Source organism: Herpailurus yagouaroundi, unplaced genomic scaffold, assembly GCF_014898765.1.
Source record: "Herpailurus yagouaroundi ecotype Mexico unplaced genomic scaffold, PumYag 191, whole genome shotgun sequence".
NCBI lineage: Eukaryota > Metazoa > Chordata > Mammalia > Carnivora > Felidae > Herpailurus > Herpailurus yagouaroundi.
The window spans coordinates 3,827,550-3,845,975 of record NW_024412422.1 but is presented as its reverse complement, the minus strand read 5'-3'; the positions used below and the strand labels follow the sequence as shown (position 1 = coordinate 3,845,975).

Here is an 18,426-nt window from a genome sequence, read left to right as displayed (position 1 = left end):
GACTTTACACCAGGATTCTGGCTCATCATTACTCTCTATTACTCCGATTACCTTTCCTTTCCCCACCATGCTATGTGACTGGCTCCAGACTCCAGAACCTACCTGCTGTATTTCTCCAGCAAGAATGGAGGCTGCTGGTACCAGGAGAGTTTGGCCTACTTCCCTCAGTTATCCCTTAAAGGGCAGAATTCATTGCTCAGCTCCAAGAATGAGGCCAGTGTTGATGGCGTCTGTTCTCAGGGCCCAAATAAACCAGGAGGCCCACAGAGCCTCTTTCTTAGCTCGAGCCCACCCATAACTGGAGTTCTTTACTAATTCAGACCTAGCTGTTACTATTTCAAGTAGCTTTCCGCGAGCTGCCAAATGGGGGAAGAGACCTGAAGAAGCCTTGCTCTAGGGAGTTGCAGGGAGGAAAACTGACAGAAGATCTTGGGCCAAGTGCTGGGGGTTGGGTGAAACCGCTCCTTGGGTCCAGATCTTAATCTCGCGAAGGAAATCAGGCTCCCGGTTGGCTGGAGCCGGTGTGTCGGACCTTTCTCCATACTTAGTACCCCACCCCCCCTCCATCCCGTATAGAGGAAGAGAGAGGAGTTTTCTCCACATTTACTGGAAAGCTCGTTGCTATTAGCAGTGGTGAGGGGTCAAGGCAGAGAGGACGTGGAGCAGGGAGGTTCTGCAGTGGGATTGCCTCTGTTCTCTGACAGCCTGAGGTGGTAGGCACCTCGCTGCAGGACTCTGGCCCTAGAGTCTTAGTTTTGTTTGTTGCCACCCACTTATATGTTAGTAAAAAATAACCCCACTTGCTCTTTTGGCTTGGCCTTGTGCTAAGACTTGCTGTCCTGGGTCTCCTTGCCGCTGCCACTGGAATCCATGTGTGGCTTCCTCAATCAAGCCTGGTCCCCAGCTCATTTCCCCTCAGCTCTCTTCAGTCACCATGCTCTCCCATCCAGCTCCACCTCTTCTCCCCATCTGGTGTGCCTGCCCTCTGCTGAGGGGTCCTGGAGAAAGGCCGCTGAAATATATTGGCATCGTGACCACTCACAATTCACGCCCCCTGGTACCAGCATCGTGCTTTCGTTGCTGGTTTTGATCTCTTCACTACATCCAGGGAAGATGTGTGACTAGCTTGACTTATAAAGGAGCAAACAAAGGCTCAGAGGGGATAGATGACCTGCCCGAAGTCACATAGCTGGTAAGTGACAGAGTGAGGAGTGGGACTAACCACACACTCATGCTCTTAATGCCATGATGTGCTGTTCTTTAAAAAACAAAACAAAACAAAAAACAATTAAATGAAGGTAACTGATGATGCTGGGTGATGGTTAAATGGAGGTTTATTATATCATTCCTTTTCTGAAAAAGAAAGTTAACTCTTTAAGATGTAGTGATACAGGAAATACATGAGCATTTTTTTAATTTAAAGTTATATGGATGCAAAATCTGAAAACTTCTCATTCTCATACCTACTCATCTAATCCCTAGAGGAGAATATAGGTGATGGTCTGGTGGATATCTTTCCTTTTATATGTATTTTATATGTACATATATTTATATGTATATGCATATATGCATATATACATATACACATATTGATACAGAATTTTTTTTAATGTTTATTTTTGAGACAGAGAGAGAGGGAGACACAGAATCGGAAGCAGGCTCCAGGCTCAAACCGTCTGTGCACAGAGCCCGATGTGGGGCTCGAACTCACAAGCGGTGAGATTCTGACTTGAGTGGAAGTCAGACGGTTAACTGATTGAGCCACCCAGGTGCCCCTACACAGATTTATTCTGCACATGTGCACATGTTTCTTCAGAATCCATTAGGGAATTATTGGGTCAAACATTATATGCATTTAAAAATTTGGAAGTACTGCCCTCCACAAGGCTCCATGAGTTTTCACTCACCAAGCTTGTGCTGTATGACTTGGGAATATGCGAGAAATCCCTTTTGGAAACAGGTGGGATATAAATATAAATTCTTGCTTTGTAAAAACAGCCCTCAGCCAGGGAGATGGTGACTTGGCTACTAGGGAAGTTACCAGTTCTCAGCCCCAGACCACAAGGCATGCCTGCAGTCCCAGCTTTGACCTGCCAGTTCGATGCATGCCACCTTTAGGAGGGAGTAGGAAGGAGGACTGAAGTTCCCAGTCTTTGCAGAAAAAGCCCTCTGATGTCTTGCTTACCTTGGTTGCACCAGCACCAGGCCCCACCTGCCTGGCCTGGTTTGAGTCAGACTGCCTGGCTACCCTGGGACTGCCCTGGAAAATAGCCACTGTCACACCTCTTACAGTAAGGAAAACAACCAGGAGAGGGACTTGCAGAGCTCAGAGCTGGGGTGAAAGAGTCTGGCCTGTCCATGCTGGCCTTCCCGCATCTAGCCCAGGGAAACCTTGGGTTAAAACTTGCTAATCCGGTAGCTCTGTGTTGTCCTCTTTTCTCCAAACATGGTGTTAGTTTATGTACTTTTCAAAAAACACTTTTTAAAAAAGCCTTTTGATATGCCTTAGAAAGATTGGTGAAGAGAAGTAGCGACAGATTGGAGTTTATAGCCCTTATTCTTCCTACTCCTTCCGTGTGTGTGTGTGTATGAACAAAGGTTCATAGGTAGTGACCTGAGAGAGTATAGGCCCCAGCTCCAGCTCCCTATGTAGGAGTTTTTATTTAATTTTCTTTTGAACAGGAAAAAGTGATCACATGTGAAGTTGCTTTTAAATTTTAAGAGAAGATAAGGCTACTTTGGTTTAACGTTTTCCTTCCGGACAAAGATCCTAAGATGTATATTTTTTAAATATATAAGCAACCCATGATCGTATGCTGCTGACAAAATAGTGCATAAGTAGCTCTCATGTCAAAAGTGACTATATTCTCTTTTTAGTTCGTTCCTCCTAATACTGTCTCCTCCCCCGAGGGAACTACGCTTAACACTTTAGTGTATCTCAAGATCTCTTCCTTTGCAGTTACAAATGCAGATCCATATATTCATGTCCTTTTTATTTTATTTATTTTTACTTTCTTTTTTTTAAGTTTATTATTTTGGGAGAGAGAGCATGAGCATGCAAGCGCCAGGGGGTGAAGGACAGAGAAGCCCAAGCAGGCTCTGTGATATCAGCACAGAGCCTGTGAAGGGGCTGGAACCCATGAACTGTGAGATCATGACCTGAGCCAAAATCAAGAGTCCATGCTTAACCAATTGAGCCAGCCAGGTGTGCCCCCCCCCTTTTGTTTTTCATGTCCTTTTTATTTTAAACAAATGGGATTCTGTGCCTTGTCCCCCCTGTCTCCTCCTACCCCCAATATGTCTTTAAGCTCTCTCTATACTGGTACATATAGATGGATCTCATTCTTTTTTTTTTTTTTTTTAGGATTTTTTTTTTTTTTTTTTTTTTTTTAACGTTTATTTTTGAGAGAGAGCACACATGCGCGAGCACACTTGAGCAAGTCTATGTGCGGACAACAGAGAGCCTGATGGGGGGGCTGGAACTCACAAACCGTGAGATCATGACCTGAGCTGAAATCAAGAGTCAGATGCTTAACAGACCAGCCACCCAGGGGCCTGGGATCTCATTCTTTTTAACAGCTGCATAACTTGAATGGATGCAACTGTAATTTATTGTAATTTTTCAATGTTGCAAATGGTCCTGTGGTAAACATCTTTGCACTAAACAACTATGTGCATAAAAGGGGTAATACATTTGTTACCATCCCTAGAAAGAGAAAAGTGGGGGATCCAGGTAACTATTCTTGAGAACTCTGAGAACAAAGGTTCAGTGAGCAAGTGAGTGGGAAATGGCTGCATTCTGAGCCTCCCTCCTGGTGATTTACAATTAAGTAGCATATTAAAAGTTCTGGAAATTCTTCAGTAACCACTCACTGCTGAGTGGTTTTAATTTAAAAGAGTTGTTTGCAAAGGGAAGGACTTTAATTCTTTGTACACATCTATTAAAATTTTCCTGAACGGTTTGGTAAATGCCACCGTGGTAATCTCTCAAAGACAGGACAGTTTTTAGATAGGAACTTGGCCACATACTGTTTCACCAGGCTGGGCAGCTGGGGTGTAGTAAGGTTTGAATTTTGTCCAGGAACGAGGCTAGGTCTGTCAGCCCCTCCCAAGCCCCTTACATAAGGTGAGAAGGACACAGCAAAGCCTGGCATAAATCAAGTGTTGAGGCTGACCATGGGGGGAAAGGTGGAGTTTCACTCTGGCCTAAGTCTGGGTAAGATGTGATACCACACTTAGCAGACACACTACATCAGTTGTAGGCCCAGGCCTCCGACACAGAAGCCTGTTGATCCAGAATCCCTAGAGAAGGAGCCAACCTGGGGTGTGAGAGGATGGCCTCAATCCACCCTTCACCCACTCAACCCCCTGACCCACCTCTTCCAATTGGTGAAGTCATGGTTAACTTCCAGGGCTCAGTGCAGATGTTGCCTCTGTGAAGCCTCTTCCCGATTGGCCAGACCACTCTTGTGTGTTCTGGTAACATCTTTGCTCTACCTCTTTTTAGAGCAGTTGGCCATCTGGCTCCTCTTTGAGTTCATTCATACTTACTGGGTTGGTCAAGAGGAAGGGCCACATAATGAATTATGTATTTCACAGTCTGTCCCAGCAAAGGGGAAGCTCCTTCATAGTGGAGCATTCCTTCACTCACTCACTTATTATTGAGCACCTACTGTGTCAGGCATTAGCTGGACTGCCAGAATACAATAGTGAGTAAGGTGGACCCAATCCCAGTCCTCATTCATATTCTTACATTCCCTGTAGTCTAGCACAAGGTCGAGCCCAAAGCCTGGCACAGTAGGATTTAGAAACTGTAATCTGGAAAGGTGCTTTTGCAAGGCAAGCACTTTTAACTTCTGTGCTACAGATTAAAAAACTCTCTCAAGATGCCTTGTCTACAGTTTATATGACAGAAAGTCATTTGACTGTATGAAATATTTTAAAGACATTTGAGGTGAGGTGACTTTGGGGACCTGATGGAGAGTCTGGGGGGTTGGCACCCCAGCCACCCTCGTGGCTTACCACCTGGCTGGGCCCCAGCAGGCGAGACGGCAGCCGGCCGCTGACCCGCAGGCCCCGCCCCCGCCCCCGCCCCCGCCCCCGCCCCACCCCTCCCCAGGTGCCACCCCGGGCCCCGCCCCCGCTCTCCATAGTTACGGCGCTGCGGAGGCGGCGGCCATCTTGGCGGCGGAGCGATGAGCGGGTCGAACCCGAAGGCTGCGGCCGCGGGGTCAGCGGCTGGGCCGGGGGCGCTGGTGGCCGGCAAAGAGGAGAAGAAGAAGGCAGGCGGCGGTGTCCTGAACCGACTCAAGGCGCGGCGGCAGGCGCCCCCCCACGCGACAGAGGACGGCATCGGGGCGGCGGTCACGGAGCAGGAGCTGCTGGCTCTGGACACCATCCGGCCCGAACACGTCCTGCGCCTCAGCCGGGTCACCGAGAGTGAGTGCCCGCTCGGCCGCGCCCTGCCCTCGCGCTGGGCCCCGGGCCCCTTGTCGCCTTCAGCGGAGCCGGCCGCTCGCCGCCTGACCGGCCCGGGGGTCCACCCTGTGGCTCCCTCGGTCGGCCAGGCCGCGCCGCCGGCCACTCCGCCGGGCGAGCTCTGCGCCTCCCTCCCTCAACTAGCCTAGGTTGGGAAGGGGTTCTCTTTGAGCTTGACTGCGTTCCCCTGCGTCCAGCCACGCCAGGCTTCTCCTGGGCCGGCCGCAGCTGGGCCTCCAGGCCGGCCGTTCTCCTCCTCAGCTGGATCTGTGTGGGTAGGGAGCCCCCCTTAAGCTTAACTGGATCCTCTTGACCCTGGTAAGTGGGACTGCTGCCCCCCTCATCCTGGAAGACCCACAGGTATCAGTGAAGTTCCTGCCGAGCCAGGCTCCCTCATCCTGCCCACTTCCAGCTTCTGCATCGTCTGCCTGCCCAGACCCCTACCTTCTTCCTCCGCCTTTCTGTACCCCGGCCCTTGACAGCCCCCCTCTCCAGCCTGGCTTGACCGCCCTACCTCTTTTGGTCCCAAGCCTTGTCCCTTTGTGTGCAGGGGCGTTCTTCCTTCCTCAAACAGTGGCATTTCATGCAGATTTTAAACAGCCACATTAAAAAGTATGTTGATAAAGTTTCAGTTTTATGTACACGATCCAAAATGTGACTCCTGCTCTTGACACGTGTTCTAGTGAATTGGGAATGTGTCCTGCAACCATTCTACTACACCTTTTCATGGATGTAGGTACGGGTGGGAAGAAACATATTGCCCACCCCCCTGTCCTGGTTCTCCTTCCTTTCTCTCCTGGTTCTCCTTCCTTTCTCTGTTCTCTTCTAAGCCGAGCCCTGACCTGATGCCCTTTGTCTTGCTATTTCTTCCCCAGAGTTTGCAGTCACCTTGTTAGACCCTGCTGCCCTCCACACTTCTAACCCTGCAGCACCCGCACTCCCGCCGCGGACCTAAGGCTGCCACAGTGTCCTCTGCTGAACGGCTTTAGCTGTCAGCCTGGGGCCGCTCGGGTGTACTCAGGGAGCTGGTGGCAGCTCCAGTGATGTGGGGATGGGAGTTCAGGCGGTGGGCCTTGGTCCAGCCAGTATGAAAAGGAATTCCCATCTCTTAAGAGGTTTAACCTGATTCTGGATATTTCCATGTCCCCATTTGCCATCACTGTTTGGGTCGGGCCTGTCCGTTGCATGCCTGAGTATATCTTTAGTAGGTCTTGCTCTTCAGTTCTGACCCAGTTTTCATTCGGGGCCCTGAATGTATAGAAGTGCTCATCACCTGAGCCTTCTAACCTCCTACTTTCTCCTCATACCAAGGGGGAATCAGGCCGTTGTAATGCCTGGCCCTAAGCAGTGTTCTTGGTGGGCAGAGGTCCTGTGTAGGGGCTTGGGATTGGTGCTGTGGCTCAAATTCATGTCAGCAGCCTACTGGAGAAAGCCACAGGTCAGAGCTTGGTGACCTCTGGATTTTGTTAGCCTGTCCTGTTCAGTTGTGTATGGAGTACCCTCTAAAGGTGCAGAACCTTCCTCAGTCTTTTTCAGATTTAGGAAGTAATCAGGAGCTCTTCAGTTTGCCATCATGCGGTCAGGAGTCATCGTAGAAAGAAATCAGCAAAGTTTTCTCTGATCAGTACTGTATTGACCAGCTGCTCAGGTTGTCAGAGGTTCCACGTTACTTTGGCCCAGTACCCTCACCAGCCAGTCTGTCCTGTCACCTGTGTAGATGTGGCCCACTGCCTGATTTGGTACAGCCCACAAGCTGAGAATGGTTTTTACAGTTTTAAATAGTTCAGCGGGGGAGGGGGAGAAGTCTTGCCCCACATGGTTCCATGCAATTCGTATTTCAGTATCTGTAAATACTTTTATTGGACTACAGCTATGCTCATTCATTTGTGTGTTGTCTGTGGCTGCTTTTGCGCTACAGTGACAAGAGTTGAGTGGTTGTGATAGAGACAGTGTGGCTCCAGAGTCTAAATTATTTATGATCTGGCCCTTTGCAGAAAAAGTTTGCTGCTCTCTGCTTTGTGATACTAACGGCTGGCAAACAAGTGCTATATTAGCCATTAGATTAGCATGAATGTTTTGTTTTTTTTTTTTTTAAATTTTTTTTTCAACGTTTTTTATTTATTTTTGGGACAGAGAGAGACAGAGCATGAACGGGGGAGGGGCAGAGAGAGAGAGGGAGACACAGAATTGGAAACAGGCTCCAGGCTCTGAGCCATCAGCCCAGAGCCTGACGCGGGGCTCGAACTCACGGACCGTGAGATCGTGACCTGGCTGAAGTCGGACGCTTAACCGACTGCGCCACCCAGGCGCCCCAGCATGAATGTTTTTAAATGGATTTCTAAAAAAAATTCTGTCCTGTTGTGATATTCAAGGGGTTTCCAAAGGAATCCCCTTATACTATCCCTGTTTCTTAAAGTGTTACGATAATCTTTCATGCAAACCAAATCCATGCTCTTTTTTTCTTTCTTTGATCCCCTTATTCTCTTCCTGCAACATTTGCTTTTAACGTAAGGGGGAGTTTTTGAGTGTATTTTAAGTGAGTTGTGTAAGAAAAAAACCTGAGTTTGCTTCAAAACTTGAGGAAGAAATGAATGGTAGTTTTGGATGATTATTTAACAGCATTGGTGTCTCTCTCTCTCTGTCTCTCATTTCAGATTATTTATGTAAACCTGAAGATAACATCTACAGTATTGATTTCACCCGCTTCAAAATTCGAGATTTGGAGACAGGGACGGTGCTTTTTGAGATTGCCAAACCTTGTGTTTCAGGTAGGCCTCAGTACTGTAGCAGTCACTTCAAAAGGTCCTTGAGGCTCGAATTTGTGTGTACCATTGCATCCTGTGGCATGGACTCCAGCGTGTCCACTTCCTTGCCTCCTCCTGAAGCTTGGGCTGCCAGGTGCCCTGGTTTGCAGCTGCGCTAAGAGACTGATGTTTGCCGAGTATCTGCTCTGTGCTGGGCGCTGTGTCCCACATGTTTCTGTTTACATCAGGTCATGTGATCCTCACGTCTCTGTGAGGAGCTATTACTCCCATTTTCCAGATAAGGAAACTGAGTCTCAGAATTTCCAAGTGACTTTCCCACGGTCCTGTGCTCATTCCTCTTACCATGTTGCCTCTGTTTAGGAAAGGAAGCCTTGGAATTAAAAGTACAATGAAGAAAGCTCACCTGAGCCGTGTGTCCTGGGGACACTGGAAGGGTCATGCTGGGGGTCCCATTCCAGGCTCACCTGTCTTCTCGCTCACTTTCCTTTCAACAGTGCCTTCTATTTTCTTGTAAGGCCTAGTTTGGATGTTAATCTCCACCATTTTCTGGAGGAACAGAAAGCCCAGACCTATGAACTCACCTACTTGGGATTCCTTAAATTAGCCTTGAATAGATGCTTCCTGTGTTGTAGTGCACGCAGCTCCAGGGTGGTTCCTCTCTGGCTAGCCAGGCCACATCAAAGTCTTTGGAGCTCATCACTGGAGACGGAGCACCTCCTGGAGTTAGTTACTGGAACACCAGCACAGATGACTGCAGTATCCACTGAGGTCTGAATCAAGAATTCTTTTTGCAAAACTCTTCTCATATGATTTGCTACTCAGAAAGAGCCTGTAAATTTGGTAAGGCAGGTGTTAGTAGCCCAGACAGGTCAAAGGGCTTTCCTGAGAAGGTCTCGGCTCAGGTTCATTGCACAGGCAAGGCTAGAGCCCTGGTCTTCTCACCCCACCTGGTATCCTTCATGCTCTCATAATCTAGTGCTGACCAAGGCACCTGAAGGCTCCAGCTTGTGGATACTTAGCTGGTATTGGGAGGATCAGGGCCAGGCAGCCTCCTGGGTCTGTGGTACTCACGTCCCTACGCGAAATGTCCCAGTACTTTGGATGTTTTGAGGACCCCATGGCCATTTCAGATGTGTGGACTTGGACTAGGCTGGGCCCAGAGTAGTCATTTCAGTACAAAACTGAACTGTCTCAAACAGGGAGGCTACAGAACTTGTAAAGACACCTTGATTTTTTGGGGCGCCTGGGTGGCTCAGTCGGTTGAGCGTCCAACTTCGGCTCAGGTCATGATCTCACGGTCCGTGAGTTCGAGCCCCGCGTCGGGCTCTGTGCTGACAGCTCAGAGCCTGGAGCCTGTTTCACATTCTGTGTCTCCCTCTCTCTCTGATCCTCCCCTGTTCATGTTCTGTCTCTCTCTGTCTCAAAAATAAATAAATGTTAAGAAAAAAAAAATTTATAAAAAAAAAAAGACACCTTGATTTTCAACTTCTCCAGTCTTTACCTGTAAGGATCTTGATTCACTTAGAATATGCTCACACTGAATCAGTACCCTCCTACTACACTTGTTCTGATGAGTTTGAATCCCTGAGATTTGGTCTGATTCTCTCTGAATCACATTGTTGGAGTGAGGGCTCTAGAGTCTCTGGCTCTGAACGCCTGCTCCGTCTGGTTCCCCATTTGCTCTTGGGGTTGTGATAGGCAGAGGGGATGTTTGGGGTTAAAAAAGACAGAAGTTGCACCCACATTCAGCCAATACCTGGAGAAAATTTTTTTGTGGGATACTGGATGGCTACTAGTGGGAACTATCTCCTTGTTCACATTAAAATGGTTCTCTGATTCATTTTACAAAACTTCCATTTCCTGGGCTCAGGAATGGACTAGACTCACCCTCAGTCAGGTCCAGCTTGTTGGCTCATTGCTTACCTACCTCACTGTTTCCCAGGTTGTCAGTGTCTGATTTGGCATGGCCTGGGATAGGCGTTACAAGGCTGTAGGCCCATGTCTTCCATTTAAATGACAAGATTATGTCTTGGAGCTTGTCTTTGCTGCCTGTCAGAAAGTTTTGTGTTCTCTGAACTCGCCTTTTGCCTATTTTCAGCCTTCGTAGGCACGTTCTTTTGGTTAGCAGCTAGCACTGCGACCTGATAACTATGTATAATATAGACCATGCCAGGGACCTAGTACCCAGCCTGTGTTTCAAGCTTCACTCTTAGGATACGTCCCAAGCCACTCAACTACATAAAAGGTAAATAGCTTAATGTTTTTAAGAACAAGCTTCAAGTCAGATGGACCTGGGTTCAAATCCCTGTTCCCTCCGTGTACTGTTTGGGGAAATTTGAACTTGCTGCTTAACCACTCTGGGCTTCTGCATCCTTATCAATAAGATGGAGATAATGATGACTCTCCACAGGGTTGGGAGGATTCTGTGAAATGATCAGCGCAGGGCCTGCTATGTAGCAAGTGCCCAGTAAATATCAGCCATCCTGCCGTTGGTGTTAGTGCTGTTAATTGATTGTGTTTTTTGGTGGCGCTGAGACAGTACGCTCAGGATTCCTTGTGCTCTTTCAGACCAAGAGGAGGAGGAGGAGGAGGAGGAAGGTGGAGATGTGGATATCAGCGCGGGACGTTTTGTCCGCTATCAGTTCACACCGGCATTTCTCCGCCTCCGCACAGTCGGAGCTACGTGAGTACCAGTATTTCTGGAGGGAGAACACTCGTTTGTCCACAAAGAATGTTCTTGGTTGGGTTATGGGTTGGCTTTAAAGAAGGGAGGAGGCAAAGTAGGGCTCACAGAGATTTATTTTGCAGAGTGGAGTTCACAGTGGGAGACAAACCTGTGTCAAACTTCCGGATGATCGAGCGGCACTATTTCCGGGAACGCTTGCTGAAAAACTTTGACTTTGATTTCGGCTTCTGCATCCCCAGCAGTAGAAACACTTGTGAACATATCTATGAGTTTCCCCAGCTTTCTGAGGATGTCAGTATGTATCCCCTGACTTCTTCCCCGTCCTAAATTCTTAGGACTAGAAGGAACAAACTTTGGAGTCTATCTGGTCCAACACCCTCATCTGGCAGAGGAGGGAGGTAGTGACATGATGCCTCTCCGGGCATTTGACCTCAGGCTTCTCATTTCCTAGTGCTCCTGTCTAGGGTTTCAAATTCTGCCTGTATGGGAGCATCAGAGGTTTTAATAATGCAGGCCATCTGCTTTGGGTGCCTGCTGCAGGGAAAGGGGGTGACTGAGGAAGAGGAAGAGAGGGCCGTGATGATTTCTGGGACTAGGGTTAGCCGGAGCGCCTCTCCGAGCCTCCGTTAGGCTTGCTTTTCCACTGTGTGCTAGGCATTGGCTTCTGCTCGGCGCTCCTTCTTTGCCCTCCCCTTTCTCCTTAGAGGGAGAAGCTAAGCTGGGGACTCAATAGAATCAGAGGTCTGGGGGCCTCGTCCTTCCCATTCCCTGCAAGTAGAGGTTGCGTAGATAAACTGTCAGAATAGAGCCACAGGAAATAGGGAGGTCTTATAGGGTTTGGAACAGAAGGAATGGCCGGATGGAAGTCACGTCTTAGGAAGAGTAATCCTGTAGTCCTGTGGAAGAAAAGCTGGGGAGGCACCAGAGGGAGGAGCCGAGGCAGGGGAAGAGGTGGACAGGGGAAGAGCAGCCTTTATCAGTTCCCATGACTCTGGTGGAGCTCTCTCAGGCTGGCATTATCTGTTAGTAACCAGGGAAAATGGCTCCAGAACATTGAGAATATGAGCGGGAGCCTGTGAATAGTGCGGGGGTTTGGCTGAGTTGTAGGGAAGGATCTGCATATACTGACTGGTTTTCTCAGAATCCCATGTCCTTAAAATTGTTGTATTCTGAAAGCCAGAATGTTCTTCACTCACATGGCAGTGCTGCTTTTAGGTAAAATGAGGATTGCTGCCTGGGGTGGGCTGTTTATGACAGCATCTGGTCCTGGTTTTAAACCCGCTCCCCAAGCTGTGCCAGGATATGTAGATATACTTGCAAGGAAAGATTATGCATAGTAGTACAAGTTTTTACCCAAGGTGGTAGAACTTTTCTTCTTGAAAACACATAAGCTAAAAGAGTGTGGAGGTCAATATTCTGGATATGAACCAAGTAACTTTGGCCTAGGTGGGTCCAAAGGACTTTCAATAGTCAGTTTCATCTTTTGAGACCTGTGGTAAACGAGAGTGTTTCCTCCAGAGGAACCAAAATAGCTTGTGATCGTTAACTCAGAACTGATCAGAGGTAGTGACTGTTAATTATCTTGACTTTCCAGAATGGTTAAAGAGGCCTGGGCAGCTGCCTGGACAAATGAGATTTAAATCTGGATCCCAAGACAAGCAGACCTTTTGCTGAATCTTTTGCGAGTTAATACCCTGAGCCATCCCCGGAAAAGGCTCCTTGCCCTTTGTCACCCCTCACTCATGTATACCTAGGATTCCTTTGGTTGTCAGGAGTGCCCATGGGAAGTGGGCACAGTGAGGCACAGCTTTTGGAATTTGGACCAGAATGTCTAGAGGTGGGGAACAGACCAGAAGTACTGAATAAACAATGTGCAGTAGTCCATGTTCGGCAAAGGGTAATCCTGTTTTCCTGGGGTTCCGAGTACGAGTCCAGGCTCGAGATGCTCAAGGAGTGCCATGTCAGAGAGAGGATTGCATCCTTGTGTTGAAGTGGTATCATGTTTAAGTTGGGGGCCTCTTTGGTCCTCTCCAGCTGTCTAAGCCTGGCCCCCTCTGTTCTGACCTCGTTACTCTAACAGTATACGCACATGTTCTGGAGGGCTGGACTATGAATTTTAGAGGGGGCACTAATTATAAATTTGGAAAGGGGGAGAGTGTGGGGAAGGGGCAGAGATGGGGGGGAACAGAGGATTCAAAATGGGCTTTGTGCTGACGGCAGAGAACCTGATGCAGGGCTTGAACAGGGCTCGAACTCACAAACTGTGAGATCATGACCTGAGCTGAAGTCTGATGCTTATCAGCTGAACCACCCAGGTGCCCCTAGAGGGGATACTAAGTTTTCCCCCACCAATTCTGTGGGGCAGACTCACGTGTAAGTCTTTGCTTTTTCCCTTTCTCTGACCTGCAGTTCGTCTGATGATTGAAAATCCCTATGAGACCCGTTCTGACAGCTTCTACTTTGTTGACAACAAGCTGATAATGCACAACAAGGCCGATTATGCCTATAATGGAGGCCAGTGACCGCCGTGGGAGTGGACGGGGAGGTGCTTTGCTGTGGCCCGAGGTCCTGGCACATGGAGGTGGTTGAACCTGCTGTTCGTCAACACACATCTGGAACCTGGTCCCAGGAAGCCAAGGCTGGGGTGGTGGTTTCCTGTGCTCCAAGAGAGGTGCCAAGCAGTGCTGTGTTTTCTTCCCCAGTACTTTTTCTTCCCTTTTCCCCTACCCCTTAGGTTGCAGACGTATTATAGTAATGTGAAGGATTAGGGTAAGGCTACTGGAATCCAGAGAAAAAAGAAAATTTATTTTCACGTAGTCATAGCTGCCTGCTGGTTGTGCTGATGAGCCCGGGCCGCTACGGGCACAGCTGTGTCAGGGTAAGGAGGCTCTGGCCAGCCGGCTTGCCAGTCAGCGGCTTTTCCATAGGTTCCTGGGTGCTGTGAGAAGCTGAACGGTGGGTCTCTTCCAGGCAGCTCGCCCTCTCACTTGCAGTATTGCCGGTGGCACGGTCTGACCTCAGTTTGAGCGTAGTTCGAAAGCAACTGGAAAAAAAGGGGGTGTGTGTGGGTGCCAGGGGTGGAGGCACCAGTGGCCGGCAGGGCTGCCAAACTGAAAAGTCCATGTTGTGGAGAGGCCTGCTTCTCTCTCTGACTTCCAGGATCCTCCGCCAGCCCTCCCGGGGATACGACAAGGTTTCAGCCTGGCAGTGCCTTCTGTTCCCGCTTTGGAGGAAAGACGAGCTTGCTCTGCGTGTCCTGCCTCCTGACTTTTGAGTATCTCCTGAAATAGAATGTGGCAGTGTTTGCCCTCGGAGCAGTAGGATCTCTTGAGGCCACATCAGGCCTCGTATTTTGTGTTTTTTGTTTCATTTTTTTTATTTTTAGGCTTCTTTCAGAGAGGTTTTATGAGATGTCAGTGGTGTTCCCAGCATATGTGATGTGTGGTTAGACTTCTGATAGTATTAATCAGGTTCCTGGGGCTAATCTGGCTCGTGTTGGCACTGGATATAGTTACGGACCAACAGCTACTTAAAGGAAGGATTTGATTTTTCAACACAGGAGAGCCTGCAGGATTGGCTTTGATGGGGATTTGCGTCTGAAACTCTGTAGATTTCTTATTTAGGAGGATTTTCCTGTCTGCCTTTCTACTGAAGTAGTTTCTGGAACCATCCTGGCAGGTCAGACCTCTAATGCATATTCTGATCCTTCATACTGCTAGTTGGAGTTCTTTTGGTTGTTTGGAAAGGATGAACTAGCCTGAGGTGGCTCTCAAAGGGTGCTCTCAAAAAACCTTCCTTGCACATCCTTGTGGGTTATGTTTGTCCTCAGGCCCTTACTGGATAGACTCTTGCCACCTCAGCTCCGTATGGTTGTCTGACTGTGGGTGGCTTTAGCTGACCCTCTGATAAGATTGTTGCTGTGGCCAGGATTTTGCATCGATAGAAAGGTAGCAGTAGGAAGGGCCCAAGTATGTGGTGATAGTCATTGTGAAGCATCGTAGTAACTGACGGAGAGCAGTCTCCCAAGATGCTTGGGACAAAAGCCATGCGGGGCCCAGGATGGAAGGGCCAGCGCTTTGCCACAGAAAGCCCCTGTGCATTCACTAACCAGTGTCTCTCCCTGTTTGGATTCTAGAGCGTGAGTGGCCTTGAACCTTGGCCTAGTAGTGCTCTGTGCCAGGCCAGAATCTGGGCTGTGCCAGGTGCTGGCAGCTTTCTCACTGAGAAAACCCTTACTTGTGTGTGTTGGCACCGGGTCCAACCGCTGAGGAGGGAAGAGACCAGGCACCCTGCAGACGGCTTACTCATCGCCAGGCCGGGTGAATCTTAGAACCGGAGTCCACTACAAATCTAGGTGCCTTATGTGTGGCTCTGTCCCACATGCTGCTGGGGATAGCTGCATTGGCCTCCTTCCCTCCTCCTCTGTGGACAGACATCAGCACTGCTTCCTTACCTTCGGTTTCTCCTCTAGCATATTTGTGTGTGCATATTGAGCTTGAGAATTGCCCCTTCTCTATGTGACAGCGGCCTAATCAGGAGATTTTCTACTATTTGATATTCACTTAGTATCTAGGATGTGGTTTTTGGAGCTTCCAGAGCTCTGCTCAGTTGAGTATGTCTTGGAAACGTGTCCCAGGATAGATCATGTCTTGTGGACTCGTGGGCTGTCTCTTATATGCAGTGTTAGCCTTTGCCTGGAGGGCAGAGGAGGCAGGCATTCTGGCCTGAACAGTGCTGTATTCTCCTCCCCACTGGCTTGCCTTAGTCTCACTGGGGACGGTTTTGAGGCCATGTGCTCAGTCTGTGCCATCTTCTGCTCCAGAAGGTCTGTCTGGTATTCTGTACCTGGGAGTCTGGATTCGTATGTCTCATTACTCAGGAAATCAGAGTTAACCACCCTGGGGTGTTAACCAGGGTGAGTTTCAAATTCAAGTTTTTTTCCTGAACTGGGGAGAGAATTGGAAGTCATATTTTCTCTGAAAGTAGCTGAAGCAATCAGGAGTTGAATCAGGAGGCCATGTTATTAAGTTATCTGGACTGTTGATAGCACTTGTCTTGGGGGTAATCAAACCATTGGAGGGGGAAAACGACCTGCACGGGGAGACCCTGCCTTCTGTTCAGAGCTGGTATCTGAGCGGCAGCTCCCGGAGGAATACATTCCAGCAGACCGCCGGGCCCATCTGTTGCCACGGGGCCTGACGCCTGTACCTCTTCCTCTCCTGTCTTGCTCCTGTTCCTCTGCCTTGGAATCTCCAGGAAGAGTATCTCTCTTTTCCTGTGGAGCCTTTGGGCTAAGATGCCCTTCTTGCTTCTCCAAAGAAGATCCCTGTTGATTTCATTCTGTCCTAAAGAGTACGCGGAAGAAATAACAACTTAAAGTAGCTTCCCTGTCCTGGTATGTTGGCTCGGAGATCTCTTGCAGAGAAAGCAGTTTTCAGGGGCATGCAGACTCCCTGAAGACACCTATGGCCTTTGGGCCATCTGATTCTCAGAGAGGGCCAGTGATTCAGGGAAGCTGGGGCTAACTGTAGACCAGCGATTCTTGAAATGGCAGTGACGGGGAATCTTCAAGGGGAATGCCTTCAAGGGACATTCATTTCTGGAATGGATTTCATAGGCTATGTGGACTGGATGAATTAGGTGAGTCTTGCCTTAGTGTCCTGCCACCCCTGTAGACTCCCAGGGCACTCTTTTTTCTCTGTCAAGTCACTTTCTTTTGGTGGCTATTGTCACCACGATGTCAGTGAGGTTTGGGGACTGGAGACAGCCTGCCCCCAGAATCCCAGCATAGATTTCCTTGCCAGGGCATGGGGCAAGGGGTTCCTGTGCAGAGGTGCTGCCGTCCCCAGTGTGAGAGCCTGGTCGTCAAATCATCACTTACATTCCATGTTACAGAACATCTTCGCCACAAGAGGGGTCTGGTGGAGGCGGATTTACCCTTGTTTTACAAAGGATCATGTAAAGTCATTGAAGTTGTGAAAGTCTATTTTTTTCCCCCTGTAAATCTATTTTTCACAGAATATAAGAAACATCAATGACCTGATCTGTCCTTTCTCCTCTTTCCCCTTCACCCAAGATCCTCATTCCAGTTTGTATTGTCTTTGTGTCCAAATTAAACTAGGTGACTTATTTGTATAAAATGTTATTTTGTCACAAGAGACAGTAATAAAAGATTTTCACAGTACACGCATCCTCTCTTGTGTCCTGAGTGGGCCCTTTGCATTGCTGGGGGGAGCAGGTGTGGGGTGGGAATGGGCTCTGAGTTTCTTTATGTGACCTTTCTGTAAATAATGAGTAGAGGTGGCTTCTAGGGTGAACAGGGAACAGTGTTTGGCTTTAGATTTTATATTTTTGCTTTGTTTCACTGGGGAACTTTGGGAATTAAACATTTGTGTATTTTAAAGTTAGGCTTATTAAGGTATACTTTAACTGCAGTAAAATTGACCTGGTTTAAGGGTACAGTTGGATGAGTACGCAATCTTATTACCCCATCACAATCTGATACAGGGATTTTGCGTCACCCCAGAAAGTTCCCTCAGGTTCTTGGTGTTGGCAAAGGGCAGTTCCAGTTCCCTTCCTTCACCCAAACCTCCTGCAACCATTGTCTGGTTTCTGTCTCTACTGGGAAATTTGCCTACTTTTAATATAAAACAACATTCTTGTTTAAGGTGAAAATACAATTTTATTTATTTTTTTTAAATTAAAAAAATTTTTCAACGTTTACTTATTCTTAGAGCACGAACAGGGGAGGGGCAGAGAGAGGGAGACACAATCTGAAGCAGGCTCCAGACTCTGAGCTGCCAGCACAGAGCCTGACATGGGGATCGAACTCAGGAGCTGTGAGATCATGACCTGAGCTGAAGTCAGATGCTCAACCAGCTGAGCCACCCAGGAACCCTGAGGTGACAATACAATTGTAAAGTATGTCTGGTTTAGATGGTCTGTGGCACCCAAAGCAATTACCGGCCTCTGTTCACTCACTCATTTCCTCCTCTCCTGCTTTTTCCTGTCTTCTTTCACCCAGGGCTGGCGCTCAGGTGGGCCAATAGAAAGGTGAGGAAGGCCTCAGAGCATTTGCCAACCACAGTCACTCATCTGGCTTTAAAGTATTGTGGATTTAGAGGTTTTCTTTTAAATGAAAGGTAACATATTAAGGACTTTGCCACATCTTTTCATTGATCTCCGGGGATGCAGGGCAAGGCCTTGGTGGAAGGCACATTTTGACCTGCGGGTCAGTGCTGTGGACAGGTGCCTGGCTGAGTTACAGCGGGAGAAAGACCGGGATGGAGGGATGTGTAGGTGCTTGGGAGGGTGTGGAGGTCTGACACATTTGTGTTAAGGGAAGACCGTTGTCAGCAACTGGAATTGCCAGTTTCCTGGGGAGGGTGAAGGCGTCCTGGGGCGGATGCTAAGGACCAAATGCATGGCATCGGGAGCAGTGCCCCACAACTGCGAGATGGGAACTACAGCAGAACAAGGGGGTAACATCCCTACTCC

At 48.6% G+C, this 18,426-nt stretch overlaps 1 protein-coding gene across 1 annotated transcript; it reads left to right on the top strand.

Annotated features, from left to right (window-relative positions):
* Positions 1-5,162: 5,162 nt before the first annotated feature.
* UNC119B (unc-119 lipid binding chaperone B) lies at positions 5,163-17,113 on the top strand. The gene is made up of 5 exons (XM_040443685.1): positions 5,163-5,439; positions 8,133-8,246; positions 10,812-10,926; positions 11,052-11,224; positions 13,339-17,113. Exons 1-5 carry the CDS (start codon positions 5,196-5,198, stop codon positions 13,449-13,451), a joined length of 759 nt encoding a protein of 252 aa, XP_040299619.1. The 5' UTR covers positions 5,163-5,195; the 3' UTR covers positions 13,452-17,113.
* Positions 17,114-18,426: the final 1,313 nt, after the last annotated feature.